At 47.7% G+C, this 19,430-nt stretch overlaps 6 protein-coding genes across 6 annotated transcripts; 2 read left to right on the forward strand and 4 right to left on the reverse strand.

The window, feature by feature from the left end:
- Positions 1-2,735: 2,735 nt before the first annotated feature.
- Positions 2,736-5,037, reverse strand: EV420DRAFT_1571749 (uncharacterized protein). The gene is made up of 3 exons (XM_060474331.1): positions 4,777-5,037; positions 3,222-4,719; positions 2,736-3,169 (listed from the first exon to the last, which is right to left on the reverse strand). The coding sequence occupies exons 1-3, from the start codon at positions 4,951-4,953 to the stop codon at positions 3,030-3,032; spliced, it is 1,815 nt and encodes a 604-aa protein (XP_060325497.1). The 5' UTR covers positions 4,954-5,037; the 3' UTR covers positions 2,736-3,029.
- A 2,982-nt stretch (positions 5,038-8,019) lies between these two features.
- EV420DRAFT_1252918 (uncharacterized protein) lies at positions 8,020-8,450 on the forward strand (the record flags this gene model as incomplete). The annotated part of the gene is made up of 3 exons (XM_060466747.1): positions 8,020-8,070; positions 8,121-8,198; positions 8,259-8,450. Coding segments are annotated over 3 exons (321 nt in total), but the record flags the coding sequence as incomplete, so codon positions are not given.
- A 1,015-nt stretch (positions 8,451-9,465) lies between these two features.
- On the reverse strand, positions 9,466-11,480 carry EV420DRAFT_919779 (G protein-coupled receptor 89). Its single transcript, XM_060483983.1, has 8 exons — positions 11,324-11,480; positions 11,008-11,274; positions 10,653-10,955; positions 10,503-10,605; positions 10,396-10,450; positions 10,174-10,343; positions 9,912-10,124; positions 9,466-9,856 (listed from the first exon to the last, which is right to left on the reverse strand). The coding sequence occupies exons 1-8, from the start codon at positions 11,428-11,430 to the stop codon at positions 9,545-9,547; spliced, it is 1,530 nt and encodes a 509-aa protein (XP_060325499.1). The 5' UTR covers positions 11,431-11,480; the 3' UTR covers positions 9,466-9,544.
- A 230-nt stretch (positions 11,481-11,710) lies between these two features.
- Positions 11,711-13,407, reverse strand: EV420DRAFT_919928 (uncharacterized protein). Its single transcript, XM_060483984.1, has 6 exons — positions 13,057-13,407; positions 12,961-13,002; positions 12,654-12,904; positions 12,526-12,604; positions 12,139-12,470; positions 11,711-12,069 (listed from the first exon to the last, which is right to left on the reverse strand). The coding sequence occupies exons 1-6, from the start codon at positions 13,169-13,171 to the stop codon at positions 11,809-11,811; spliced, it is 1,080 nt and encodes a 359-aa protein (XP_060325500.1). The 5' UTR covers positions 13,172-13,407; the 3' UTR covers positions 11,711-11,808.
- On the forward strand, positions 13,308-14,829 carry EV420DRAFT_1751524 (uncharacterized protein; the record flags this gene model as incomplete). Its single annotated transcript, XM_060480371.1, has 6 exons — positions 13,308-13,505; positions 13,570-13,726; positions 13,759-13,991; positions 14,100-14,115; positions 14,406-14,481; positions 14,546-14,829. The coding sequence occupies 6 exons, from the start codon at positions 13,308-13,310 to the stop codon at positions 14,793-14,795; spliced, it is 930 nt and encodes a 309-aa protein (XP_060325501.1). The 3' UTR covers positions 14,796-14,829.
- A 1,051-nt stretch (positions 14,830-15,880) lies between these two features.
- On the reverse strand, positions 15,881-17,956 carry EV420DRAFT_1571773 (uncharacterized protein). Its single transcript, XM_060474332.1, has 19 exons — positions 17,858-17,956; positions 17,731-17,809; positions 17,654-17,667; positions 17,506-17,604; positions 17,449-17,458; positions 17,367-17,384; positions 17,284-17,309; positions 17,211-17,236; positions 17,113-17,150; positions 17,034-17,058; positions 16,971-16,982; positions 16,904-16,919; positions 16,811-16,850; positions 16,658-16,764; positions 16,542-16,601; positions 16,459-16,486; positions 16,352-16,409; positions 16,276-16,300; positions 15,881-16,227 (listed from the first exon to the last, which is right to left on the reverse strand). Exons 1-19 carry the CDS (start codon positions 17,923-17,925, stop codon positions 16,050-16,052), a joined length of 927 nt encoding a protein of 308 aa, XP_060325502.1. The 5' UTR covers positions 17,926-17,956; the 3' UTR covers positions 15,881-16,049.
- Positions 17,957-19,430: the final 1,474 nt, after the last annotated feature.

The raw sequence follows: 19,430 nt of genomic DNA on the forward strand, positions 1-19,430 counted from the left end.
TTTGTCAACCTGGACGGAGAAAGGAAGAAAAGGCATTTAAGCGGCCGGTATCGGCATCTTGAAGCCGATTCGCACGCCACAGGCGCGTCAAACCCCCAGTTCCGGCCATCATATGTTCCTTACGACCACCATGGTCGGCGCCCAAACATCTAACTCGTTCCTCGCCTGACGTCGAAGAGAATTGAAAAGTTTCAGGAAAAAATCGATTGGAGTCGACTCCGACCAAACAGAAACGCTTTATCGCCGCTCTTGAAACTGGCACAAGGACACGCAACCCAATGCTTTGAGTGCACCACATAATTATACGGCTATGGCAGGAGGCGGTACCATGAGCAAATTCTGTGATAATCTGATTTGGTGCGGTAACAAAGCCGAGGGGTGCTTATACGATTCAGGTGGCACAGTAGCCAGTGAGGTGAGGCTATTCATTTGAGTAGCTGGCTCCAGCGACCACTACTACGTGTTTTCGACAACTTCTCCCTGTAGGGAGGGGTGAGGTGAGTGAGAGGTGCTGGGTAGTATTAAATCTCAGGCTTGTGAATATCATGGCCAAGCCTCGCTGGAAGGTACGACGGCACGGTCCACACAATGTCATGCAATGCAACGCGCCCAATTTTCTGAATAAACACAGTCTGTACTTGGTTCTCAGTCACCCCGACTCCTGCGCCTTCTAAGGACCCCTTAGGCTCTGGAGTGGAAGTGTACAAAAACAAGCGGGGAGAAACTGCACCAGCTGCTTGGTCTCAAGGGGCGTGGGAGCACAGAACGAAGGATGCACTACTTATCTCACAGACTGTAAAAAATGTGACAGAAGTTACCCTCGGTCTCTGATAGTGTATCGGTTGTTAGTACACGCACCTTTCATCAATCCTGTGGGGTTCGCGTGAAAATTGGGTTCGACTCCCAGTTGGATAGTGGGTTGACGTTTTTACGGTCTTTTTACTCCACTGTGCATAGTACTTAGTGTTTTTAATCTGTCATTTGCCATCAGTCCATGCGCACTGCATACTGCAATAGGCACTGACTAGCTGATGCACAGTGTGCACCCATGAAGCCTCACCAACACTCTCCCCATAGGGTAACAGAAAGTACTTGAAGTTGGTTTCAAATTTTCATACGCTATGATTACTACTTACAGCAATAAGATTCACAAAGATCATGACTTCAGTAATGCGGCTTTTGCTCTCAGGCCATGGAAAACCGTCATCTTCCTAACTGTCTTCATCATAGAGAGAATCGAACGGCTCTAATCGAGGCGGTTACGTCTTCGAACGAAGAAGATGCACGCGGACGGCGAATCGGCACGGAGAACATTTCAGAGGATGGAGAACGAGAACTTGTCGCAGTTAGAACGTTGTCCACCATAAACGGAATCCCAAGGAATCAAATATTTCACCTAGACGTGGCCATGCAGATGTTTGCTGTTTCGCAAGACGATTTCTATTTACCTGAAGGATATCTCAATCCTTGCTCTACTACATAGCGTCGCTCTTCACATTAGGTCATGAAATTTCCCGTTACTTCGGCAACATGACGAAGAGAAGATGCAAGAACTCAAACCGAGAATATCCTACCAGAGCGTGTTAAATGGATTCCAAGTTCAATATGCGGTGGACGTATGATCAAAATAATCCTGCATATCCGTACCATAGAAGAAATCCGGGGTATCCTCCAGCCTACCATGGCAATTCGTCAGCAGTCGAACAAGAGTGGGTATTTCGTCGCTCACATCGGGACGTCCCCGCCAAAGCCGAGATCAAAGTGGCATATGGATTGCAGGTACTCCCAGTCTTCGAAAGTTAATGACGGCTCGCTGGATTTGTCTGTTAACTCAAGCACCGGCGGCGCGTATTCATCATAAAAGGCTCTAGGGATAACGATCAGAGCCATACAAGTCTGCCAGAGCAAGACGGGACCTACCTGATATCATCCATAGCCTCCTCGTAGCTATCCTCATACCTTCCTTCGGGTGAAGGAAGACAGATACCATCCAGTGCCATTTCAAGGATAACACTAAGCATGATAAATGGTAAGAATAATGTGTAAAAGAATCGATGATCGCAATGGCACTCACATGTCGCTGAGGTCGGCGGGGGTGTGATGGGCGTCCATGGAGATAAATGTGCTGAGAATGCCTTGAAGAGTTTCGAGCACGCTTTATAGGGAGTAGCCGTCTTGTTGTGAGTCGCCATGTGTATCGTCACGAGCGTAAATAAAAGCAATCCCTGCCACTGGCACCCTTTCATTCTTGAGATCAACGTTGATGGCATGGCAATATAAGCTCCAGGAGACAATATACGGCATATGTATGCCTTCTTTAGCAGGACAGGCCAACGTCGATGACAGCATTCAGAAAACAAAGGAGGGCAATTGACCTGCCGCTTCATTCAATCAAAAAAGAAGTTCCGCTTTTCTGGCTCTCACAAACCCACCCCACGAAGCCGGTCAGCATGTCGGAGAAAAAGAGTACATTTGGCTGCCTATCGAGAGAGAAACGAAAAGCAACACGCCTTAGATGGTTGTCCAAGAACAAGAGGCGTGGGAACCCTGATTCGATCTCGGCACCTAAAACGCTCCTGGCAATATGGCGCGTCCAGTCTACATATCGATAATTGTTATGCATGATTGTGAGCATTTATACTCACCTCAAAGCTTCCAGATCCAATTTCAATGCCAAAAAGACCACTCTTCCGCTCAGGTCATAAAGGGCTGCTCGCAGGTTGATCCAAAAGCAGCGGCGCATTCAGTCTCTGCCACAGCATCCAGCACGACTCACCCAAACCGAGGAGAAAATCATCTAAAATAAGTAAGCTGTTGTACATACTATATATACGTTAACCTCTCCCTCCCCCTACTAGGGTATGGACATGTAAATGAAAATGAATGGACGTTCATGGATACAGACAAGAACTTAACAACATAATAATGGAAGAAGAAAAAAAAACAAGCAAATAACGCAAATTTAGAAGCATACGCACGAATAATATCTCTCCCGCATCCTCATTCAAATTTAAAAAAGATTAGGCATCTCATGCCCTTATCCTCCATCCGTCGCCTTTCCGACTGACCTTGCCCACACCTCCGAAGCCCTCCCTTACGACGAGCCATAATCCCGTGCTGCAAACGACATCCTTGATCTCCTCGGCTGTAAATACGAGGCCTGTGGGAGCTATGACAAGACATGAGACGCGACACGAGAAGGAGAAAGAGACAATGCTTACTGCCTTCGCTAACAACCTTTCTCCCGACACCTTCCCCCTCTCCCTCCCCGAGACTGACTACCCTCCTCCTTACGATGCCTACCCGCTCAACCTCTACGTCCGGTAGTGGGTACGGCACCTTAAGCATCGCAACCACCTTTGGATGATGTGGTGTCGGCGAAAGCGTCCCGACCTTGAGCTTCACAGACTGTGACTCACTCACAGGGCGGGGTGAAGCAAGGGAATTCCTATTCGTCGACGTCGACGTCCTCGGTAAAGATGGACCAAGGCGCTTCACCTTGACGGTGCATGTCCACGGCGTCTCCGAATCCTCCGGATCACTCTCCTCCCCGTCGTCCTCTTCCGTCTTCGATCTCGGAAATCCATCTGCACTCGTTGCTGATACGGAGCTCACACTACCCACGCTCGTTCGCTTTCTCCGGGCCGTACTGGGTCTGTTGGATGCCTTTGCGCCCTTCTTGGTTTTCGATTTCCCCCGTCGCCATTCGACACGAACTTCGCTTCCTTCACCGACTGCGGTCTGATTTGAACCTCGCAACATGCCTGCGAGAACACTGCCCCCTTCCCCCTTGAGCCACCGCCTCACGGTCCAGACGTATATAGCGGGTCCACGACCGTTAAAAACTCCTCTCGCAGCTGGTGGATAAGCCGAAGACGTGAATAGAGTGACTAGGGTAGGATAAGCCGCGGGGTTCGGTGTTGACACTGACAACAGAGGCTGAATGCCAAGCGTAGCCGGAAGCAAGACTTCACGAGGAACATTGGCTGCTGTCGTCACCGCTACAGGTTCCTCCTTCTCTGCCAATGGTACATCGACAGATCTTCGGGGGAAGATGGGTGACGGCGAACGACGGGTAGAGCTGGCTGACATATTCCGAACATGCCGTGCTTGCGTCGGTGTCGTGTTTGGCGTGGGTGTCAATGGCATCGGATCCTTGGAATTACGCTTGAACATCCTCCCAAATAAGTTCTTTCGAGCCTTGTCCTCGCTTGCAGCAGATGGTGCATGCGAGCCTGCGCTTGACAGTGAAACAGCACTCGAGGCAGGGCTGGGACCGGTCGGGGGCATCAGCGCACCAGTCGACGAGCGCGAATCTTGTTGTTTCAGCTCTCGAACGTCAACTTTCGTCGCTGCCCACACCTCGACGGGCTCCATCACTGCCAAATCAATCAACTCCATTCCCCTTTTGGTGAATTTAGCGATTTTGGCGTCGGTCCCAGCGTCGACAATGATGTTCGTCATGACATTATGGGCCTGCAAGTTGTAGAGGGGGATGATCATCCGTCTCCCACTGGCAGTTGATGAAACAGAGGAAAAAGATGAAGTCGAAGATAAGTTAGATTGGGTACGGCTCAAGGAGGTTTCAGAAATGGTATCGTCAATGGACTGTCGGGGGGTAGGCAGACCTGGTGCACGGGTATTCGGTGGAACAAGTTGGACTTGGAGATTCAATGGATGATTAGACTTTGCAGGCGGTGGCCGTACAAAAATAAATGTCTGAAGTAAATATAACTGTTAGCAAAGCCTTCAAATCTCACAGACATCAATACGAACTTCACTGGCTTTTTTCTCCCTTTCTCTTCTCTCCGTCTTCGATTCTCCTTCAACGGTCTCTTCCTGTACATCCTCGTCGTCTTCTTCCTCCATCACGATCGGTTTTGGCGTCGTTGGAGATGAATTGCCATTAATGTGGAGCACAGATGGTAAAAAGGAATTGAGCGAGGAAAACATCCCTCGTCGTTCGTGGTCAACCGTCCGGATGATGGTGGTAAAGGTGAGAGCGAATCCGAAATTGCAAATGACGCCAGAACAGCGGTTGCGAAAGAAGAAACACGTAAGCGGGTGATAGTTTCCGATTTTGGCAATCAACTCTGCTCGTACGACGAAAACTAATTGAATCCGGACTCATACAGAGGCTCCGATATGTAGAATTACGAGAACAAGTGGTAGTGTTACTAGGAAACTCTCACTCGGCTGGTCAAGCACCGTACGGATGCCGGTTCTCCGCAGAGCTCGATTTATTTGAATTTTAGGTGCACGCTGCCCCTGGTGTAAGGGGGGATGCGTCATTCGGCTCTGGGGCGCACGTCATCATCTAAGACCTGACAGGATCTGGTTCTCGGTATTTGTATTTCTGCCGCGGAAGGTCACGACGCCCAGTCCACGGTGCAGGGTGCGGCGTAGGAATTGTTAAGTATATCATACGATCAATCATACGTACGGAATTCAAACATCTCGGAAGGACCATGACAATCAAAAATTGCCAGGAAGACGTCCCTTGCCCCCCGCCCCCCCCCATAACTGCCTTACTCTGTGCCTTTGAATGGCTTCACCAACGGGCGACGCCAAAATTGGATGTTGCCCGATAACCGTGCACCGAAAAGAAATACAATGGCGATCCGAGTGAACCGGCTATCAAACACAAAGGGGTTATTTGGCTAGCTTATGCTGGATTGTAGTCTCGGTCCTTGGAACACACATCAAAACTTGATTCGAAATCATATCAGCGCCCTAAGTTAAGTAAAAAAAAACATAGGTTCCCCCTGGTATACTTCTAGCGTTCTCCGTACCAAGTTGGACCAAGAAACTTGCTCCGTATTTAGACAGCAACTTATCTATTTAAGTGTCACTGACCTTAAAAACTGGGTCAAAAGGCGAGGGGGAGAATGGAGGGGGGAGGGGAAGGGGGGCGGTCATTCCCTGAATTTTAGTCGAGAGACTCAGTGGCAACGGAGTCGTTGGGCATGAAACGCCCAAATGGACTTGATCGATCATCATGTGATGGCTAAAGTGCCTACTATGGCAGGACGATTGCTTATTGCAGAACGTCCCATTCCGCTCAAGATACAGTGATAAGAGATCTACTCGGATAACTTCCCCTTTTACGGGAATCAGCGGAAGGTCCAATACAAGAAACATGCAGCTTAGGCGGCTGGTTCTTTGGAGTTGATCATTACAGGAAGATAAATGCGTATATCCGGATAGTGGACTGGCCCGATATTCGCAACGTTGAACGCTAAAGATCTCATTGAAAGCTGAAACCACGCTGACCACCCCTTCCGACATCATCCGACACAAGTAATTCTATGGAGGAACCAGCTACAGCCATCTTGATGCCCCATGTTTCCTCGTGTCGCTGAAAACAACAGAAGGCGAGTTCAATTTCTGGAGTCTGGAAATACAGATTATCCGTCTTCTAGGCGCGCGTAGTGAACCCGTAAGAAATATACCTCAGGACCTCTTTGCCAGGGTCGCATCCAACCTACTCTCCTGTCGAAAGACGTGCCGCCCAGTGAAGACGATGACATCAACATCGAACGGCGTTGGATGGGCCATTTCATCGAGCTAAAGGTTTTTCTTTACGGTCGCTGTATTCTTCAAACATCCAAGCTCTGCGATAGATGGAGAGAGGATGATGTAGATGTAGCTAGAGTCTGCTATCTTGACCCAGAGCTAGGCATTGGTTCCTGCAAGTAATAGGAGAGCTGTCATCATGGATTGGACTCTTGGAGTGTCAGCATGGAACAGCCACAAGAGCATTATTTCGTTAGTCGGTCGAGGACTATACGTAAGTGCGATGTGTGATATCCGACCATCCTTTTCCGACGGAGTGATGCTGACGATAATCGTGACCAAGGTGCTGACGGTGAACACCAATTCGTCAGATTGCCTTTGTGTTTTTGTGCCGCTGTAATTTGTAACCTGAGTAATCAGGAATGTCATGCGAATTCGCTGTCAGCAATCGGAAACCGCGAAGCGTGTTCGGACCTTCCATGCACACAACATTGACCATCACAGTAAACGAGGATCAGGTCCATCTTGGTTTAATGTTCTCCTACTAGAAGGAAAGTTCACGATTTTCGGGCAAAAGCACTATTAGCACAGCGGCAGATCTAAAACCGTCAAAAATGAAGAATTGTTGAATATACTAAAAAATATACCTGACAAACGCGCTACACGACGGCTAGGATTATTGCCCATGCCTCGTTTAATTTTCCCTACAAGACTGAAGCCATCAGGCGAGTTATTGTCCAATAGAGATGATTGTATTTGTCGCCAAAAAAATATAACTCGCGTCACGTACGCGTTCCTAAATTGGTTTGGGAGAAGAGGCGTGGGAAATCATCCCAACCTTACATTTCTGATACTACTGTATACCTACTTACAATCTCACTACCGTCTCTTCCATTGCAGCATTTCAGTTCAGTTAGATTCCTGAGCCTTTGGCTCTACCTGGTGTGTAACTGCCTCCGAAGACCCACAGGGATTAAACGAAACCTTGAGAAGTGCGAACGTTCGCGCAGAGTCTTTTCCGGCTCATAGTTCTGGTGTACCATTCAGTAGCTCTCATGAGTAGGATCCAACGTTCCTTGGTTCTGGATTGTGATCATGCACTTCGTGGCATAAGTCTACCCTCTACAAGACTTTCCCGAATATGCTCTCCAGCTAGACTGTCTTCTGATCGGGATACTCCTCAAGGTTTGATTTATTGCATGTGGAGTAGGCTTCTCCTCGAGCGGTATAAGGGCATATCCAAAGCTGCTTAGCGCTCAACGACGGTCACTTGTTCTATTTATGACAGGCACACGCTGGTTCAGTGAGCTAGCTTCTCTTCCTTTCCCATTGATCAGGCCTCATGGCTTCGTTCATTTTCCCATCGTTCCTTCGCACACACGTTGATCCCACCCTCTTCGCCCTTGACCGTCAGCTACTATGATCCAATGCGCTCAATGCTACAAAAAACTGAGCACTCGCAATGGATGGAGTATGCATTGCCAGGCAAAGAAAGATCACAAGTTTTGCACCGAATGCACCATCCTTTTCTCCAATAGAAAATCGCTTCACTCTGTAAGTTCATGATCTCATCGACGTATACATTTCACTAACAAAATTCGAAGCATCTACGCGCCTCTCATCACAATAATTACTGTTATACTTGCGACCGTCTGTTCAGCAGTGACTGGGCCTGTCAACAGGTGCGCGATTCTATACAAGCGATTTAATCCACTGTTCTGTGAACCAACCATCACCCCTAGCACAAATCCTCCCGAGCCCACAAAATACCCGATATTCCTTGTTCAATGTGCTCGAAGAAGTTCAAAGCGCCCTCTGAGATCGCTGCGCACATCGAATCAGGCGGATGCAATCCCAACATCAATCAACATCATGCTAGTGCCGCTATTCACGCAATGGATATCTCACCCCCCATCATCATCACGTCACATCGAGGGCCCAGTTAATCCTATTGTCCACTTCTCTGCGACAAACATGGACGTTCCAGTCCCTAAACTCGCATCTCAACTCTCCGGCGCATGATGCGGAAGAAGTTCAAGGTCATCTCGTCGCTCATCCAACACATCGAGAGCGAGTCTTGTGGTATCGCGAGATTCGCCACTGTACAGTTGGAAGCGACGCTCCTGACTGAGCAGTTTGCGCGGCTGGTGCCGGGATAAGGACCTTCTTCGCGCACTACGCGTTGTCCTTGATCATTTTTTGGATGGACCAAATTGGGGATATGTAATTGTGCATTACTGATTGAACACCAGTTGCGCTATTCGTCAACTAACACGATTGAGAGACAGGAATTAGTTACGTTGTCATTGTAGAAATAGCCTCGGAACACCAGCCCCTTTACAATGACGTGATTGTAAAGTCTCCGCCACACCATACACTAGGTGAAGGAGGTTCCCTGTCATTATGATTGACAAAGTTGACGAAATAACAAGAATTGTATTTTCGCAGTAATGAGGATATCGAGATATTGCACTTTCACATTTGTCATAAGCAGACATATGAAGTAAAGGTGATGACAACGTAAAGATCGGAAATGTGGATGGGAACGCAACCGGGCCTTTTAGTTTTTAACATCCAAAGCTGCGCCCGACGGGATGAAGCACTGAATCCCGCGGAAGTCGTTCAGTCATTCATCATGACAACGTAGAACATCAGGTATGCTATTGTTCCGACCATCCGCGAACAGTGAGTTTTCCATCGGGGCGCGTAGGCCATCGGGGCATTCCGTCTTTCCGTCGGTCCGAAGGTTCGGCTGTGCAACAGTATCATGCAGACGACGACGTATCCATCCTGCGGTCCGCGGCCTGCTTCACATCCGGCTTATGCCCCCAGTATTCAGCCTCGGAAGGAAAATATCCGTAGAAGAATAAACCTGTAGTCATGACCCGAGCATCCGTTCCAGTTACACAAGTCCCGATGCATAACGGATTCCCATGCCGCAGGATTGACGTAAACAAGCGCCTCTCATCCGACCATCCGAAGGGTACATCTACACCCTGGGCACTCATGCGTGTGACCAGGGCTCCCCTTACGCGTCGTACCCAGAACTAGCACCAAATTTGTCCCCGATCCAAACCACTGCCCCCTCGGCCACGGCTGCCAGGAGGAACGAAGCATCGAATAACCCCCCAAACACCTGTCCTTCGGGTATTAACGAGAACAGGTTCGTAGGTTTCCCGTTAGGGACTTGGTCATCGTCCGCAGCTGCAGCGTATGGAGACGGAGGAGGAAATGACGTGCGTAGCTGGACGATCGTCGAGAGAAGGTATATGCCTATGAGCTGGGCCAGTAAGAGCATCATTAACGATGCGCCGCGATTCCGGGATGTGACCCTCAGGACCTGCAGCCAGAATTATAAACACTTCTTAACAACGGTGAACAGGATGGCAACATACCCGCGTAGCACTTCGTAATACCAGTCTGATGCTGCTCAATATGATGAGCCCAACAAAGACAAGGCCGACCTGCCTCGATACTGCCACAACACGTTCCTGTGGATAAGACAGGAGAAGCGAAAAAAGATATGCAACGAGATCAGGATAGTTGTATTCTGACGAGGAAGAGGATGACGTGCGCCTGAGGGTTGGAAACGCTAAGTTGATAATTGACTGCACAGGGCGTCAGAGGTGAAGAACGATGAAGGGAGAAGACACATACGCTCAAAATCCTAATCACGCAGTAAACTGCAAACACCTTCCCGCCGAGATTCCATGCTCGCCCGCAAAGGGTCCGACTGAGACGATTTGCTCGTTGACGTTCACGCTTGTCATCAAGCGCAAGGGCCATTTGATACTCAAGCGCTTGAAGGCCGGATATTTCCTGAGAGACTAAAATGAAGGTCAGAAAGGTTATGTAGGCCCAAAGAAGCAGCGTAGTTACTATCATCATTGCCAAAACTTTTGACGACACGCGAATACCATGGTGCAGTCTCATTCTATGTAAACACGTCATTGGGGGAACGGAGGAGAAACATGTAAGGAACCCACGCTATTCTTCCTCGTCGCTTCGTCCATTCGCGCCTTCAAGTCCTCCCTGATCCGTGCAAGCGCAGCTGTGCTCACTTCTATATCTCGATCTGTTGGGATGGGCCTAAAAGAACGTCAGTAAAGCGAAACGTAAAGATATAACGTCAATACCTTTCCTGCGCGAGCAGATATAGCCAGCAACTCCTCATCGCACCAAAGCCAGAAAGTGCACCAAGAATGATAGTTCCTACGACAATCAGCCTCGATAGGCATGCGGTTATCAAATCGATATCCGGATTTGAGTCGAGCGGTGATGGTAGCGGAATGAATGATAGTAAAAACAGACATATCAAAGGAGGGACAAACGACAGTAAAGGCCGTGAGATGATAATGTATGAAAAGAGAAGGGGAACAGCCAGGAGGATGATTACAAGGAGTACAAGGAGGCAAATGCGAAAATGGAGGACACGGATACTAACAAGGGGGTGTGAGATAGGTGAACATTGAGGTGATATGATGTACTTACCTAGGAGTGAATATGTTCAAACCTTGGAACATCAGCAAGAGAAACAACGTGCAGCTTTCTGTGAAGCACAAGGCGAACGTTGAGTGGGAGATACTGGTATGCCTCTCTTCTTTCGCCGTTTTCTGACTCCGTTGCACTATCGAGGTGCTTGACGTTGGAAGAGATAATTCAATAGCCTCTGCCTCCCCAGAAGTAGAGGATAGCTCTTGCAAATCTTCGTACAAGATACGCAGAATATATCGCCTGCATCCGAAGAACAACGCCCCCCTTCGGTCGAGCTTGAGTATGAAGTCAGAGTAGAGACCTTAAGGCGCACCGGAAGGCGAGCAGAAGAATTGTCTCGATAATCATCGTCGCGGCATGTAGTAGAGCAGTGCCAATTGGGTGATGGTGGTAGGAAGTCAAGCTGGTACACCGGCACATTGCGAACGTGTCGTGCCTGCGGAAATGCCACGTGGGATTCGCGTGGCTAACTGAATCCGCTCTTGCCCTTTCCGCAACCTTTCCGCCGGGACCCTTTAGGTTACGATTTGGCAGATAGAAGGTTTGCAACCGTATTTTCATGCACTGTGGAAAATCACTGGGGACTATCATCATCGAAATAAGTTTTCTCGTCTTCTCAGACACAGCGTAGAAGTAAGCATTATAGTATCATAGATCAGTTAAAACTTAAGTTATACCAATAGTTCTAAGCTCCTGCGACAACGTCCATAGTAAACATAAAAACAGTTTAGCGCTCAAATATAGGACGCTTGCAAAATCCCCGATTTTTGAATCAATTCTACATGCAACGTACTGGCATTATACACACTGCAAAGGCACTTCTTTGACCGCCGGAAGTTTGTTTTCGTCGCGAGCTTGGAAATTCTCTAAAGAGCTCATGTTCTCCAAGTTGAGGTCGCTCACGAATGTGACGGTCCGGGTTCCCTCTCCCTGTGTGTTCTTTGGGGCCTGGGATCGAGCCCCGAAGTGAAGTGAGGACAGGACACTCCCCTTCCATGTATCATCAGGACGCGCATGGCCGGAAGCAACACGCCCAACGATGAGTGTAGGAGCGATTCCCTGTGTAAGACTGTATTAGAGTCCGATCTTCACGGCAAAGGTTACGAGAGATGGATATCATCAACGAACCTTGATGGAGGCGTTGATCACATTCGGATACGCTCCCGTCAGTTCATTACGGGCGACGAAAGCCATATAGACGATCGTGGATGCTGAATAAAGTGCGGCTGATTCCACGATGACTTCGACAACACCGCGATATGATCGCAAACCGGCGCCATGCTTCCCACCTGCTACGGTAACGATTCGGTAGATAATAAGCAGCGTGCATAGAAGGGTCGTGGCGAGGGTAAAAGACAGGGAAAGCATCGTCCAATCAATCCTGAGCGCATACGGAGATGAATCGCTTTGGTCTTCGGTCGTGTCGGCAACGACGTGGTAAGTAGAAATCGCATCGAATACTGAGAGGGGACATATCAGTGCGTGACGGTGAAGACAGTACGGGAGCCAGCTTACTGGTTCCAGAGATGGTGCATAATATCGGGAGTAATATTATCCACCACCGACGCCCCCAGACGATCCAGCAGCGCCATATCTGGGAGCGAGGTTAACTTAATCAAGACTAGACGGAAATATCCTCATACCATTGAAGCGTCGGCAATGACAGTACTGATGCACCCAGTAATACTACCTACCAGTCGGAAAGTCACTGCACGGTCAGTGACGGACTGCAGTCCAACGAATATCGACCAGAATGTCTGCCCGTGTTCAATGAAGGCGTATTGAGTGAATGACCACTGAAAGGCCAAGTAGATTGTAGCGAGGACATATAACAGCACAACCATGAAAAGCATAAATTTCCGGGTCATGCCATAAGTCAATACTTTGCTGGTGCCTAGTCACGGTCCTCTTGAATGAATAATAGAAAAAGTCGCCCCAGTTACAACTTACATATACTCCATAGTGTGACGACTAATACGCAGGTGTATATTCCTATCTCCAGAGATTAGACACTATGTTCAGAATACAACTGAGAGACAGACATACCGTGCGTAAGTGCATGAATGACGAGCTCGTTCATGTACTCGTCATTAACGGCATACACAAACTTGATATCATCGTCAGATAATTGCGGAATGTCTGTTGAGTTTGAAGATGCCATTGTGGAAGAGAGCTTTTAGGAATGCCCTGGATTTTCACCTTATATACAGGCTATAGAAACGCTTTTGGTAACGTGAAGGAAGATGAAAATTCAAAGACAACATTTCGATGTTGAGATGGCGATGAAACGTTTCGAGATGGCCACCTTGAGAAATCTGATAGAGAAGATCAAGATCAGGATGATACATCAAGAGAGTTTTTGTCTGTGTGCTTGTTATCGCTCAGGATGGTATTATCTCGGTCCGAAAACTGAAGTTGGGGACGTAAATGATGTCAGTCCAGCTGGAACAAGCGGAAGGAAGGGCCGCGTAACGTACATGCCTATGGAGCAACCGGTGTGGACCATAAATATGTCCCGCCTACGACTATTCGCGCTGAGTCGCGGCAGCGACTTTGCAGTGGAGCGCAGTGCCTGACTGCCAAGCTACTGCCAGAACAGCTTCAATTCTTTCGGGTGATCGGTCATCTGTTCGCTCTGGGGTTCACTGGGGTTCATTAATAGATTCCAAGTCCCATGATGGACAAGTTAACGGTATCGGTTTTAGCTGGATCAAAGGTGAGCGTTTGGTCAGTGATTGTGGTGTCCAGGAACAGGATGGGACGACGGTACCGACGTGTTATTGGAGCTTATTCCCCTGCGAAATGAACCGACGATGATAAACGTACGCCGCAAGGATGGAGAATCACGAATTCCAATGCCTTTTAAATCAAGAGTAACGATATCCCAGCTTTTTAGCCACCGTACTCCATTCAAGGAGATAACCACGCGAATGCTTCGCGAAGAAAGTGTTACACCATCGGGAGCAGATTTCAGCATCGCGGTAAATCACTGATGTGAATGGGGCCACAATCAGACGCAGTAGCATTGCTTTTCGGCAAGCCGGAATGATGTTGAGCTCCAGTTTCAGAAGAATTCCAACATAATCTAGGCTATGCTTCTTAATGGTGAGTCAGTACCAAGTAGGGATCCGTACAATCGATTTTACGGGTTGACTCGTAAGCTATAAGCGCTGAAGGCAGAAGGCAGGGTTGGCAGGAGCTGTGAATTTAACAGAAAAGGAAGCCAATGGGGCAAGTGTGAGGGAAACTTTGTGAAACGCCTGACCCGAGCCGCCATTGCTGTTTTCAGAACTTGAAGTGAGCATGGGAGACAGAACCGGGCCGTGACCTTCCTTGGCACTCGGGGCTGGTGGGGTCGCCCAAAGTTCAAACTCCGAGTACTTGCTGAGCTCCAGCCGACGGCATGCAAGCGCGTTCGCGTCAGACTCGCTATGACAGCGCAGCGAAACGCCGGCTGGTAAACGAGCCTAAGTACGTTCACGTCATTGATCAGCTTTATTTTTGCCTCCGTCTTTACCTCCGTTTTATGTCTAAGAGTTCCAAACCACCCTCTCCTCGCCAACTTCTTCGTCCACGATCCTGGAAGGCATCTAGGCCCCCAGAAGCTCCCGCCAAACTTTGTCCGGCAAAAATCCCAAAATCGGACCTCAAATATGCAACTTTTGTGGCTCAAAGTACGCTACTCGGACAAAGTCGCTTCGGGCCTCCCGGGCCCGGGCCCACACGGAACCGGCCGCCTGAATCTGCTATATCCGCGGACTTCGCCGTCTAGCACTGAAGACTGATTTTACCTGTTTTCGACATGACTACAAATTTTCGTTGGAATTTTCCGGGAAAATATTGCGCAGAGGAGTCAGAAATCCAAATCGGGACTGATACCTTTTCAGATGTCAGGGTGATGGTGTCGCCGCCAGCCCAAAATTGGCCCAAAATATGTTAACTGTGGACAAAGTTCTTGCGATTTTTTGGCCTAAAATATGCTAAAATCCGGACAAAGTTTGGCGGGAGCTTCTGGGGGCCTAGGCATCTACGAAGCTCTAGATAGCTTATAACGCCTGCAAGGCCCACATCAGGGGCAAAGCCTGCTACGTTGACCCCTCTTGAAGCCTTGTTCTTTATATAATTATGATGGTTTATAATAAACCAAGTTTATGTATAATTGATTGATCCTGCGAGGTTTACTGGCTATAATTCCTGCAGGAGAGATTGAATCAAGGCCCAAGGGTTATTCAAATCTTGGCTTGCGGAAAAAACTCAAAGTCATAATCAATAATAGTCAGCATTCAAAAAATAGTAGTATGAATGAGAGAGTACTACCCCTTGAAATGATTCACTCAGTGGTGGTGGCTTCTGCTGCTGAGAGAAAAAGACTCGCTCGGTGGCGGCAGAATGCCGCCACCAGCTCGCATTTTCTCTCAGAGTTCAGTCAGAATCCTTGGCAAGATCGGCCGAACAACGCCGCAGAAAGCGTGATAGTAACAGAGGGTCACATGTAAACAGTGACAAGCGGTGACTGTGCCACCCCGAAATTCTGACTTAAACGGAAAATTTGAAGCGCTGGGCCGTGAATTTCTTCCACAAATAGAAAATTCTATGACATCGGACTTCGGGTTAAACTCAAAACTCGGCTACCACCATCCCTCTATAAGACCTACTACTAACGTAGCAGGAATAAGTACTATGTCGTCCCCGTTGTCACTGAGGCTACTTAACAGCAGCAGGACATTATTCACCGTTGTAACTCACCAGTAGTAAGTACCGCGAGTATCTATAAAGCTGGTTGCGCGGTACTTGTAACTTTCCAGGCTCATACAACGAAGTAGCATGCCTTCAGATACCTCCTTACGTGAGTGCTGTCGTCTGTCATCGACGATCTCCCAGGCCACGCAGTTATCAAACACTATTAATTTATATACGTAGACAGCTTATCATGGCCCGTATCAACTAATTTACGTTAAACCTCATCCCTGGTGTTTCCCTGCGCATCCTCCTCTGCATTCAATACATGAATAAGTACCGTCTCCGAAACGCTGGCATTCTTAAAAGCGCGTGAATATCGATTTACCCCTAGCTGACCAACGTGGAAATGTACACACCGTTTCGTCTCTGCCATTCCCGTGAATCTCTGACGTTTTGCGAAAAACAATAGGCGTCGGAGTTGCCGAGTTGCAATCCGTTCCCAGAAATTGCGTCTGATGATCTTTCCGAGTAATGAACCTGTATGCGATAAGGTCCGAAGGATCGGAACAGAGACGAAGGACATACATAGCAAGTAGGGAATTGATATAAACTGCAAAACGTCTCATTAGCGATGGCATATACAGGGATATAAGGGACTGACGTTTCGGAAGAACAAAATCAAATGCAAAGAATATAAGGGAATCCGGCCAAGCGATATACTGCAACATAAGCAAAGGACTGGGCGAATACTCGAGCGAGCTGACATACTGTGATGAGGCTTAGTAGCGAACATGTACTACCAGGTCATAGATGAGCAGTGAGGCAACCAGCTCCGAAAGAGATGTGCCCACCTCGTAGCCATTCCAGATACTAAAATGAATCGCATCAATAGCAAAAGAAGGGTAGCCATTCTAGAAGTTTCAAATTGTTAAAGAGCAGTCATTAGTCAAGACCAAAACCAACGCACTTCGAATGGCTCGTTACTGTTCTCATTTGATAGAGGTAATAACACATTGAAATGGCGATAATGAAATCTGATGTTGGTATCACACAGAAAATGGCATAAACTGCAGCCTGGGAGACCCGTTAGATAGAATAAATTTATCCAAGGACTGCACACCTTTTCGTTGCGTAAATCCGAGAGCCTGGGTGCGATATATCTGCAAAAGGTCATATCTGAATCCGACGCGTAGAGTCGCAAAGTGGGATTTACGCATAACGTAACGAGACTACAGCTAACATGTCAGTCATCCTGTTCAAGCAAAGGAAGGGTATCTCACAGATTCCAACACCTTGTGAGAAATGAAATTAGTCAGTTAACAAGAAAGACATGTGTAACATACCAAATACCGCTCCCACAGCTAGAAACTAAAGTACTCTTGCCATCAGCAACAAAATATCTAGAATGAAAGATTATCTTACAACGAGCCATGGAAGAGTCTTGGGAAAGTGCCGTCCCACTATAAATGTTGTACCCAGAGATGAGTGATGCCAGTAATGAGAGGGATGAAAGGACGAACGTTTCCACAGTCTAATAGCATATAGACTACCACCCGATATTAGTTCTGCGCAAATTATGAACTCAACACTCACCCTTGCACCCAAATAACAATTAACATCTGAAACAACTGTTATTACACGAGACTTGCAGACCATTTTTTGGTTGAATGACATACCTTGATTGTTGATTGAAGCTGTTGATTCAAGGAATGTTTAACAGAAGCCCTGTCCTTCGAGAACGCAAACATGTAACTGCACCTTAAAGCTCCTGGCAGAAACGATTAGCAAAATTCACCACATGATTTGTATGTTTACCAAACAGGAATATCCAACATAGCGAAATCGCCAAAATGCTTCACGAAATAGAAGTAAAGTAGATGGGTAGTCAACGCGGCGTGAAACGCATCAAGAGCCCTGGAATGTATGAAGATAAGCACATTGACTAAAAGGACGAGGAGCACACCAAAGCAGGGCTACCTGTCAAGCCGAGGAATGACTCAGATGAGTGTTTTGCCAGCGAACTGAATGACATGCACATACCGAATACCGATGAAACCACCAATCGTTCGAGCACCTGAAGAAATAAATAACAGCCGCCAAGCTCGTTAAACCAAAAAGACTGCATATAAGTAACCCGTCGTAAAACATGTGGCTGGAAAGTGCTCACAATACAGCGAGGGTAGCTCCGATGTACAATGCGCCTAAAGTATTGTCTAGGGAGGGATATGGCGACATCAAGGTGTATAAGATCTGGGATGCATTGAAGGCGGCAGCGGAGCAAGTGTATATATACCAAGAAACAGTGTGAAAAGATAAATATACACAGAACAGATGCGCTAACCGGTGATCGTGATCGTGACAAAGCTCTGACCGTGATATTCGCCCAATGCATGATCACCACATCTGCAATAGTTTCCCGCTGTATACTTCTCTTAAACTACTAGTCAGTCGACCGGGTCAAGCCACCTCCCTGACACTCTCTTCTGGGAGTCTCTCGTCGTCTTGTTGCTCTTTTCTACATCAAACAGTTTCGACGACTAAGAATAGTCATAGTGATCATATTCCGCTCCTTGAAAGCCCGAGGGTTCTGATAGTAACAGAACACATTAAGATGATGGATATTCTGATGCTACACTGCGACTCGGTAGTCAGCATCCTCCTACATCAATGATGTCGGACTGTTTGTTCGCAGTTGGAAGATTTTTAGTGATATATTGGAGAACAACACTGTCTGAGAACTCGACGGTTGAATGCAATCCATGGATGCCGAGGACAAGCGCCTGTCCATACTAAACTAGAACTAATTGAAGGAGGGTCGGGCAAGAACGACAAGAACACAGGGCCGATGTCGTTCGTAAGATACACGGCGTGTCAGATCGGATTATTAATACTCGTCGAACTGTGGATTGGAGCGTAACAATGCATTCGCGGACGCGTCAGAGCCAAATGGTAATCAAAGGGAGAGTATCATGTCTCTAAGACCCCAGATCTAGAGTCAACCATGAATCTTCGCGAAGTTCAGGCGATTCCGGCGTTTACGCATTCCAAGTCCCGAAGAACTGTCGATTACGAACTTTGAGCAAGGGTAACAATATTCATGTTTGAGATCTAATTTAGAACCATCAGTCAACGCAGTCAATTTCTCTAACTGGCCTTGACACTACAATCGCCCTTTGTTGCGTGTAAGTTGCAACGTCAAGGATGGTTAGAGAGACTGTTGAAGATAAAATGGGCGTCCAATCATCAGGGGAGAGCAGTGTAACTGTTCGAGAGCTTGCACATCACTGTTGATACTAATGGTATGAGTGAGAAATGAAGGTCGTTCTGAAGTGATATCGGCGGACATCCAGTACAAAGACCAGCAAATGATACAGAGACAGAGCTTCTACGGATCTAGTTGGCATTGACAATAAGAAGCCATTGAAGTAAGGCATCATTACTATCAACTGTTGGCTCAACGAAGATCGGAGGAAATAGACGTGATTTCGTACCATCGGGCGTCTCTTCACTCGGAGCTAGGACGCAGCAGACCTGAGCGGATCTGGGCATCCAATAACAATCCTTGAAGCGCACTCGCCATGATATAACCCGCTTCCATACTAGCCGAGGTATGGTAGGAGGCGGTGATCTCTGTGTTCGTATTACTTGAAACACCTGCAAGGCAGCGAAGCAGGCTAGCAGAAGAGATGGACAGGCCGATAAACGATAATAATTGCTGAACAGATTTTGAGCCCCTTTGA

Source organism: Desarmillaria tabescens, assembly GCF_030435595.1.
Source record: "Desarmillaria tabescens strain CCBAS 213 chromosome Unknown EV420scaffold_49, whole genome shotgun sequence".
In the NCBI taxonomy this organism is placed as follows: domain Eukaryota; kingdom Fungi; phylum Basidiomycota; class Agaricomycetes; order Agaricales; family Physalacriaceae; genus Desarmillaria; species Desarmillaria tabescens.

Coding starts and splice junctions, on each gene's coding strand:
- EV420DRAFT_1571749 (XM_060474331.1), bottom strand. CDS start 4,953: ATGTTTTCCTCGCTCAATTCCTTTTTACCATCTGTGCTCCACATTAAT. Junction 4,720..4,776: donor GGGAGAAAAAAGCCAGTGAA/GTTCGTATTGAT, acceptor TATTTACTTCAG/ACATTTATTTTTGTACGGCC. Junction 3,170..3,221: donor AAAGGTTGTTAGCGAAGGCA/GTAAGCATTGTC, acceptor GTCTTGTCATAG/CTCCCACAGGCCTCGTATTT.
- EV420DRAFT_919779 (XM_060483983.1), bottom strand. CDS start 11,430: ATGTGCCGGTGTACCAGCTTGACTTCCTACCACCATCACCCAATTGGC. Junction 11,275..11,323: donor ATTCTTCTGCTCGCCTTCCG/GTGCGCCTTAAG, acceptor GCTCGACCGAAG/GGGGGCGTTGTTCTTCGGAT. Junction 10,344..10,395: donor AAGTTTTGGCAATGATGATA/GTAACTACGCTG, acceptor CCTTCATTTTAG/TCTCTCAGGAAATATCCGGC.
- EV420DRAFT_919928 (XM_060483984.1), bottom strand. CDS start 13,171: ATGGCATCTTCAAACTCAACAGACATTCCGCAATTATCTGACGATGAT. Junction 12,905..12,960: donor CGTCACACTATGGAGTATAT/GTAAGTTGTAAC, acceptor GACCGTGACTAG/GCACCAGCAAAGTATTGACT. Junction 12,471..12,525: donor ATGCACCATCTCTGGAACCA/GTAAGCTGGCTC, acceptor GTCCCCTCTCAG/TATTCGATGCGATTTCTACT.
- EV420DRAFT_1571773 (XM_060474332.1), bottom strand. CDS start 17,925: ATGTCGCCATATCCCTCCCTAGACAATACTTTAGGCGCATTGTACATC. Junction 16,602..16,657: donor ACAGTAACGAGCCATTCGAA/GTGCGTTGGTTT, acceptor TGAAACTTCTAG/AATGGCTACCCTTCTTTTGC. Junction 16,301..16,351: donor TGATTTTGTTCTTCCGAAAC/GTCAGTCCCTTA, acceptor GACGTTTTGCAG/TTTATATCAATTCCCTACTT.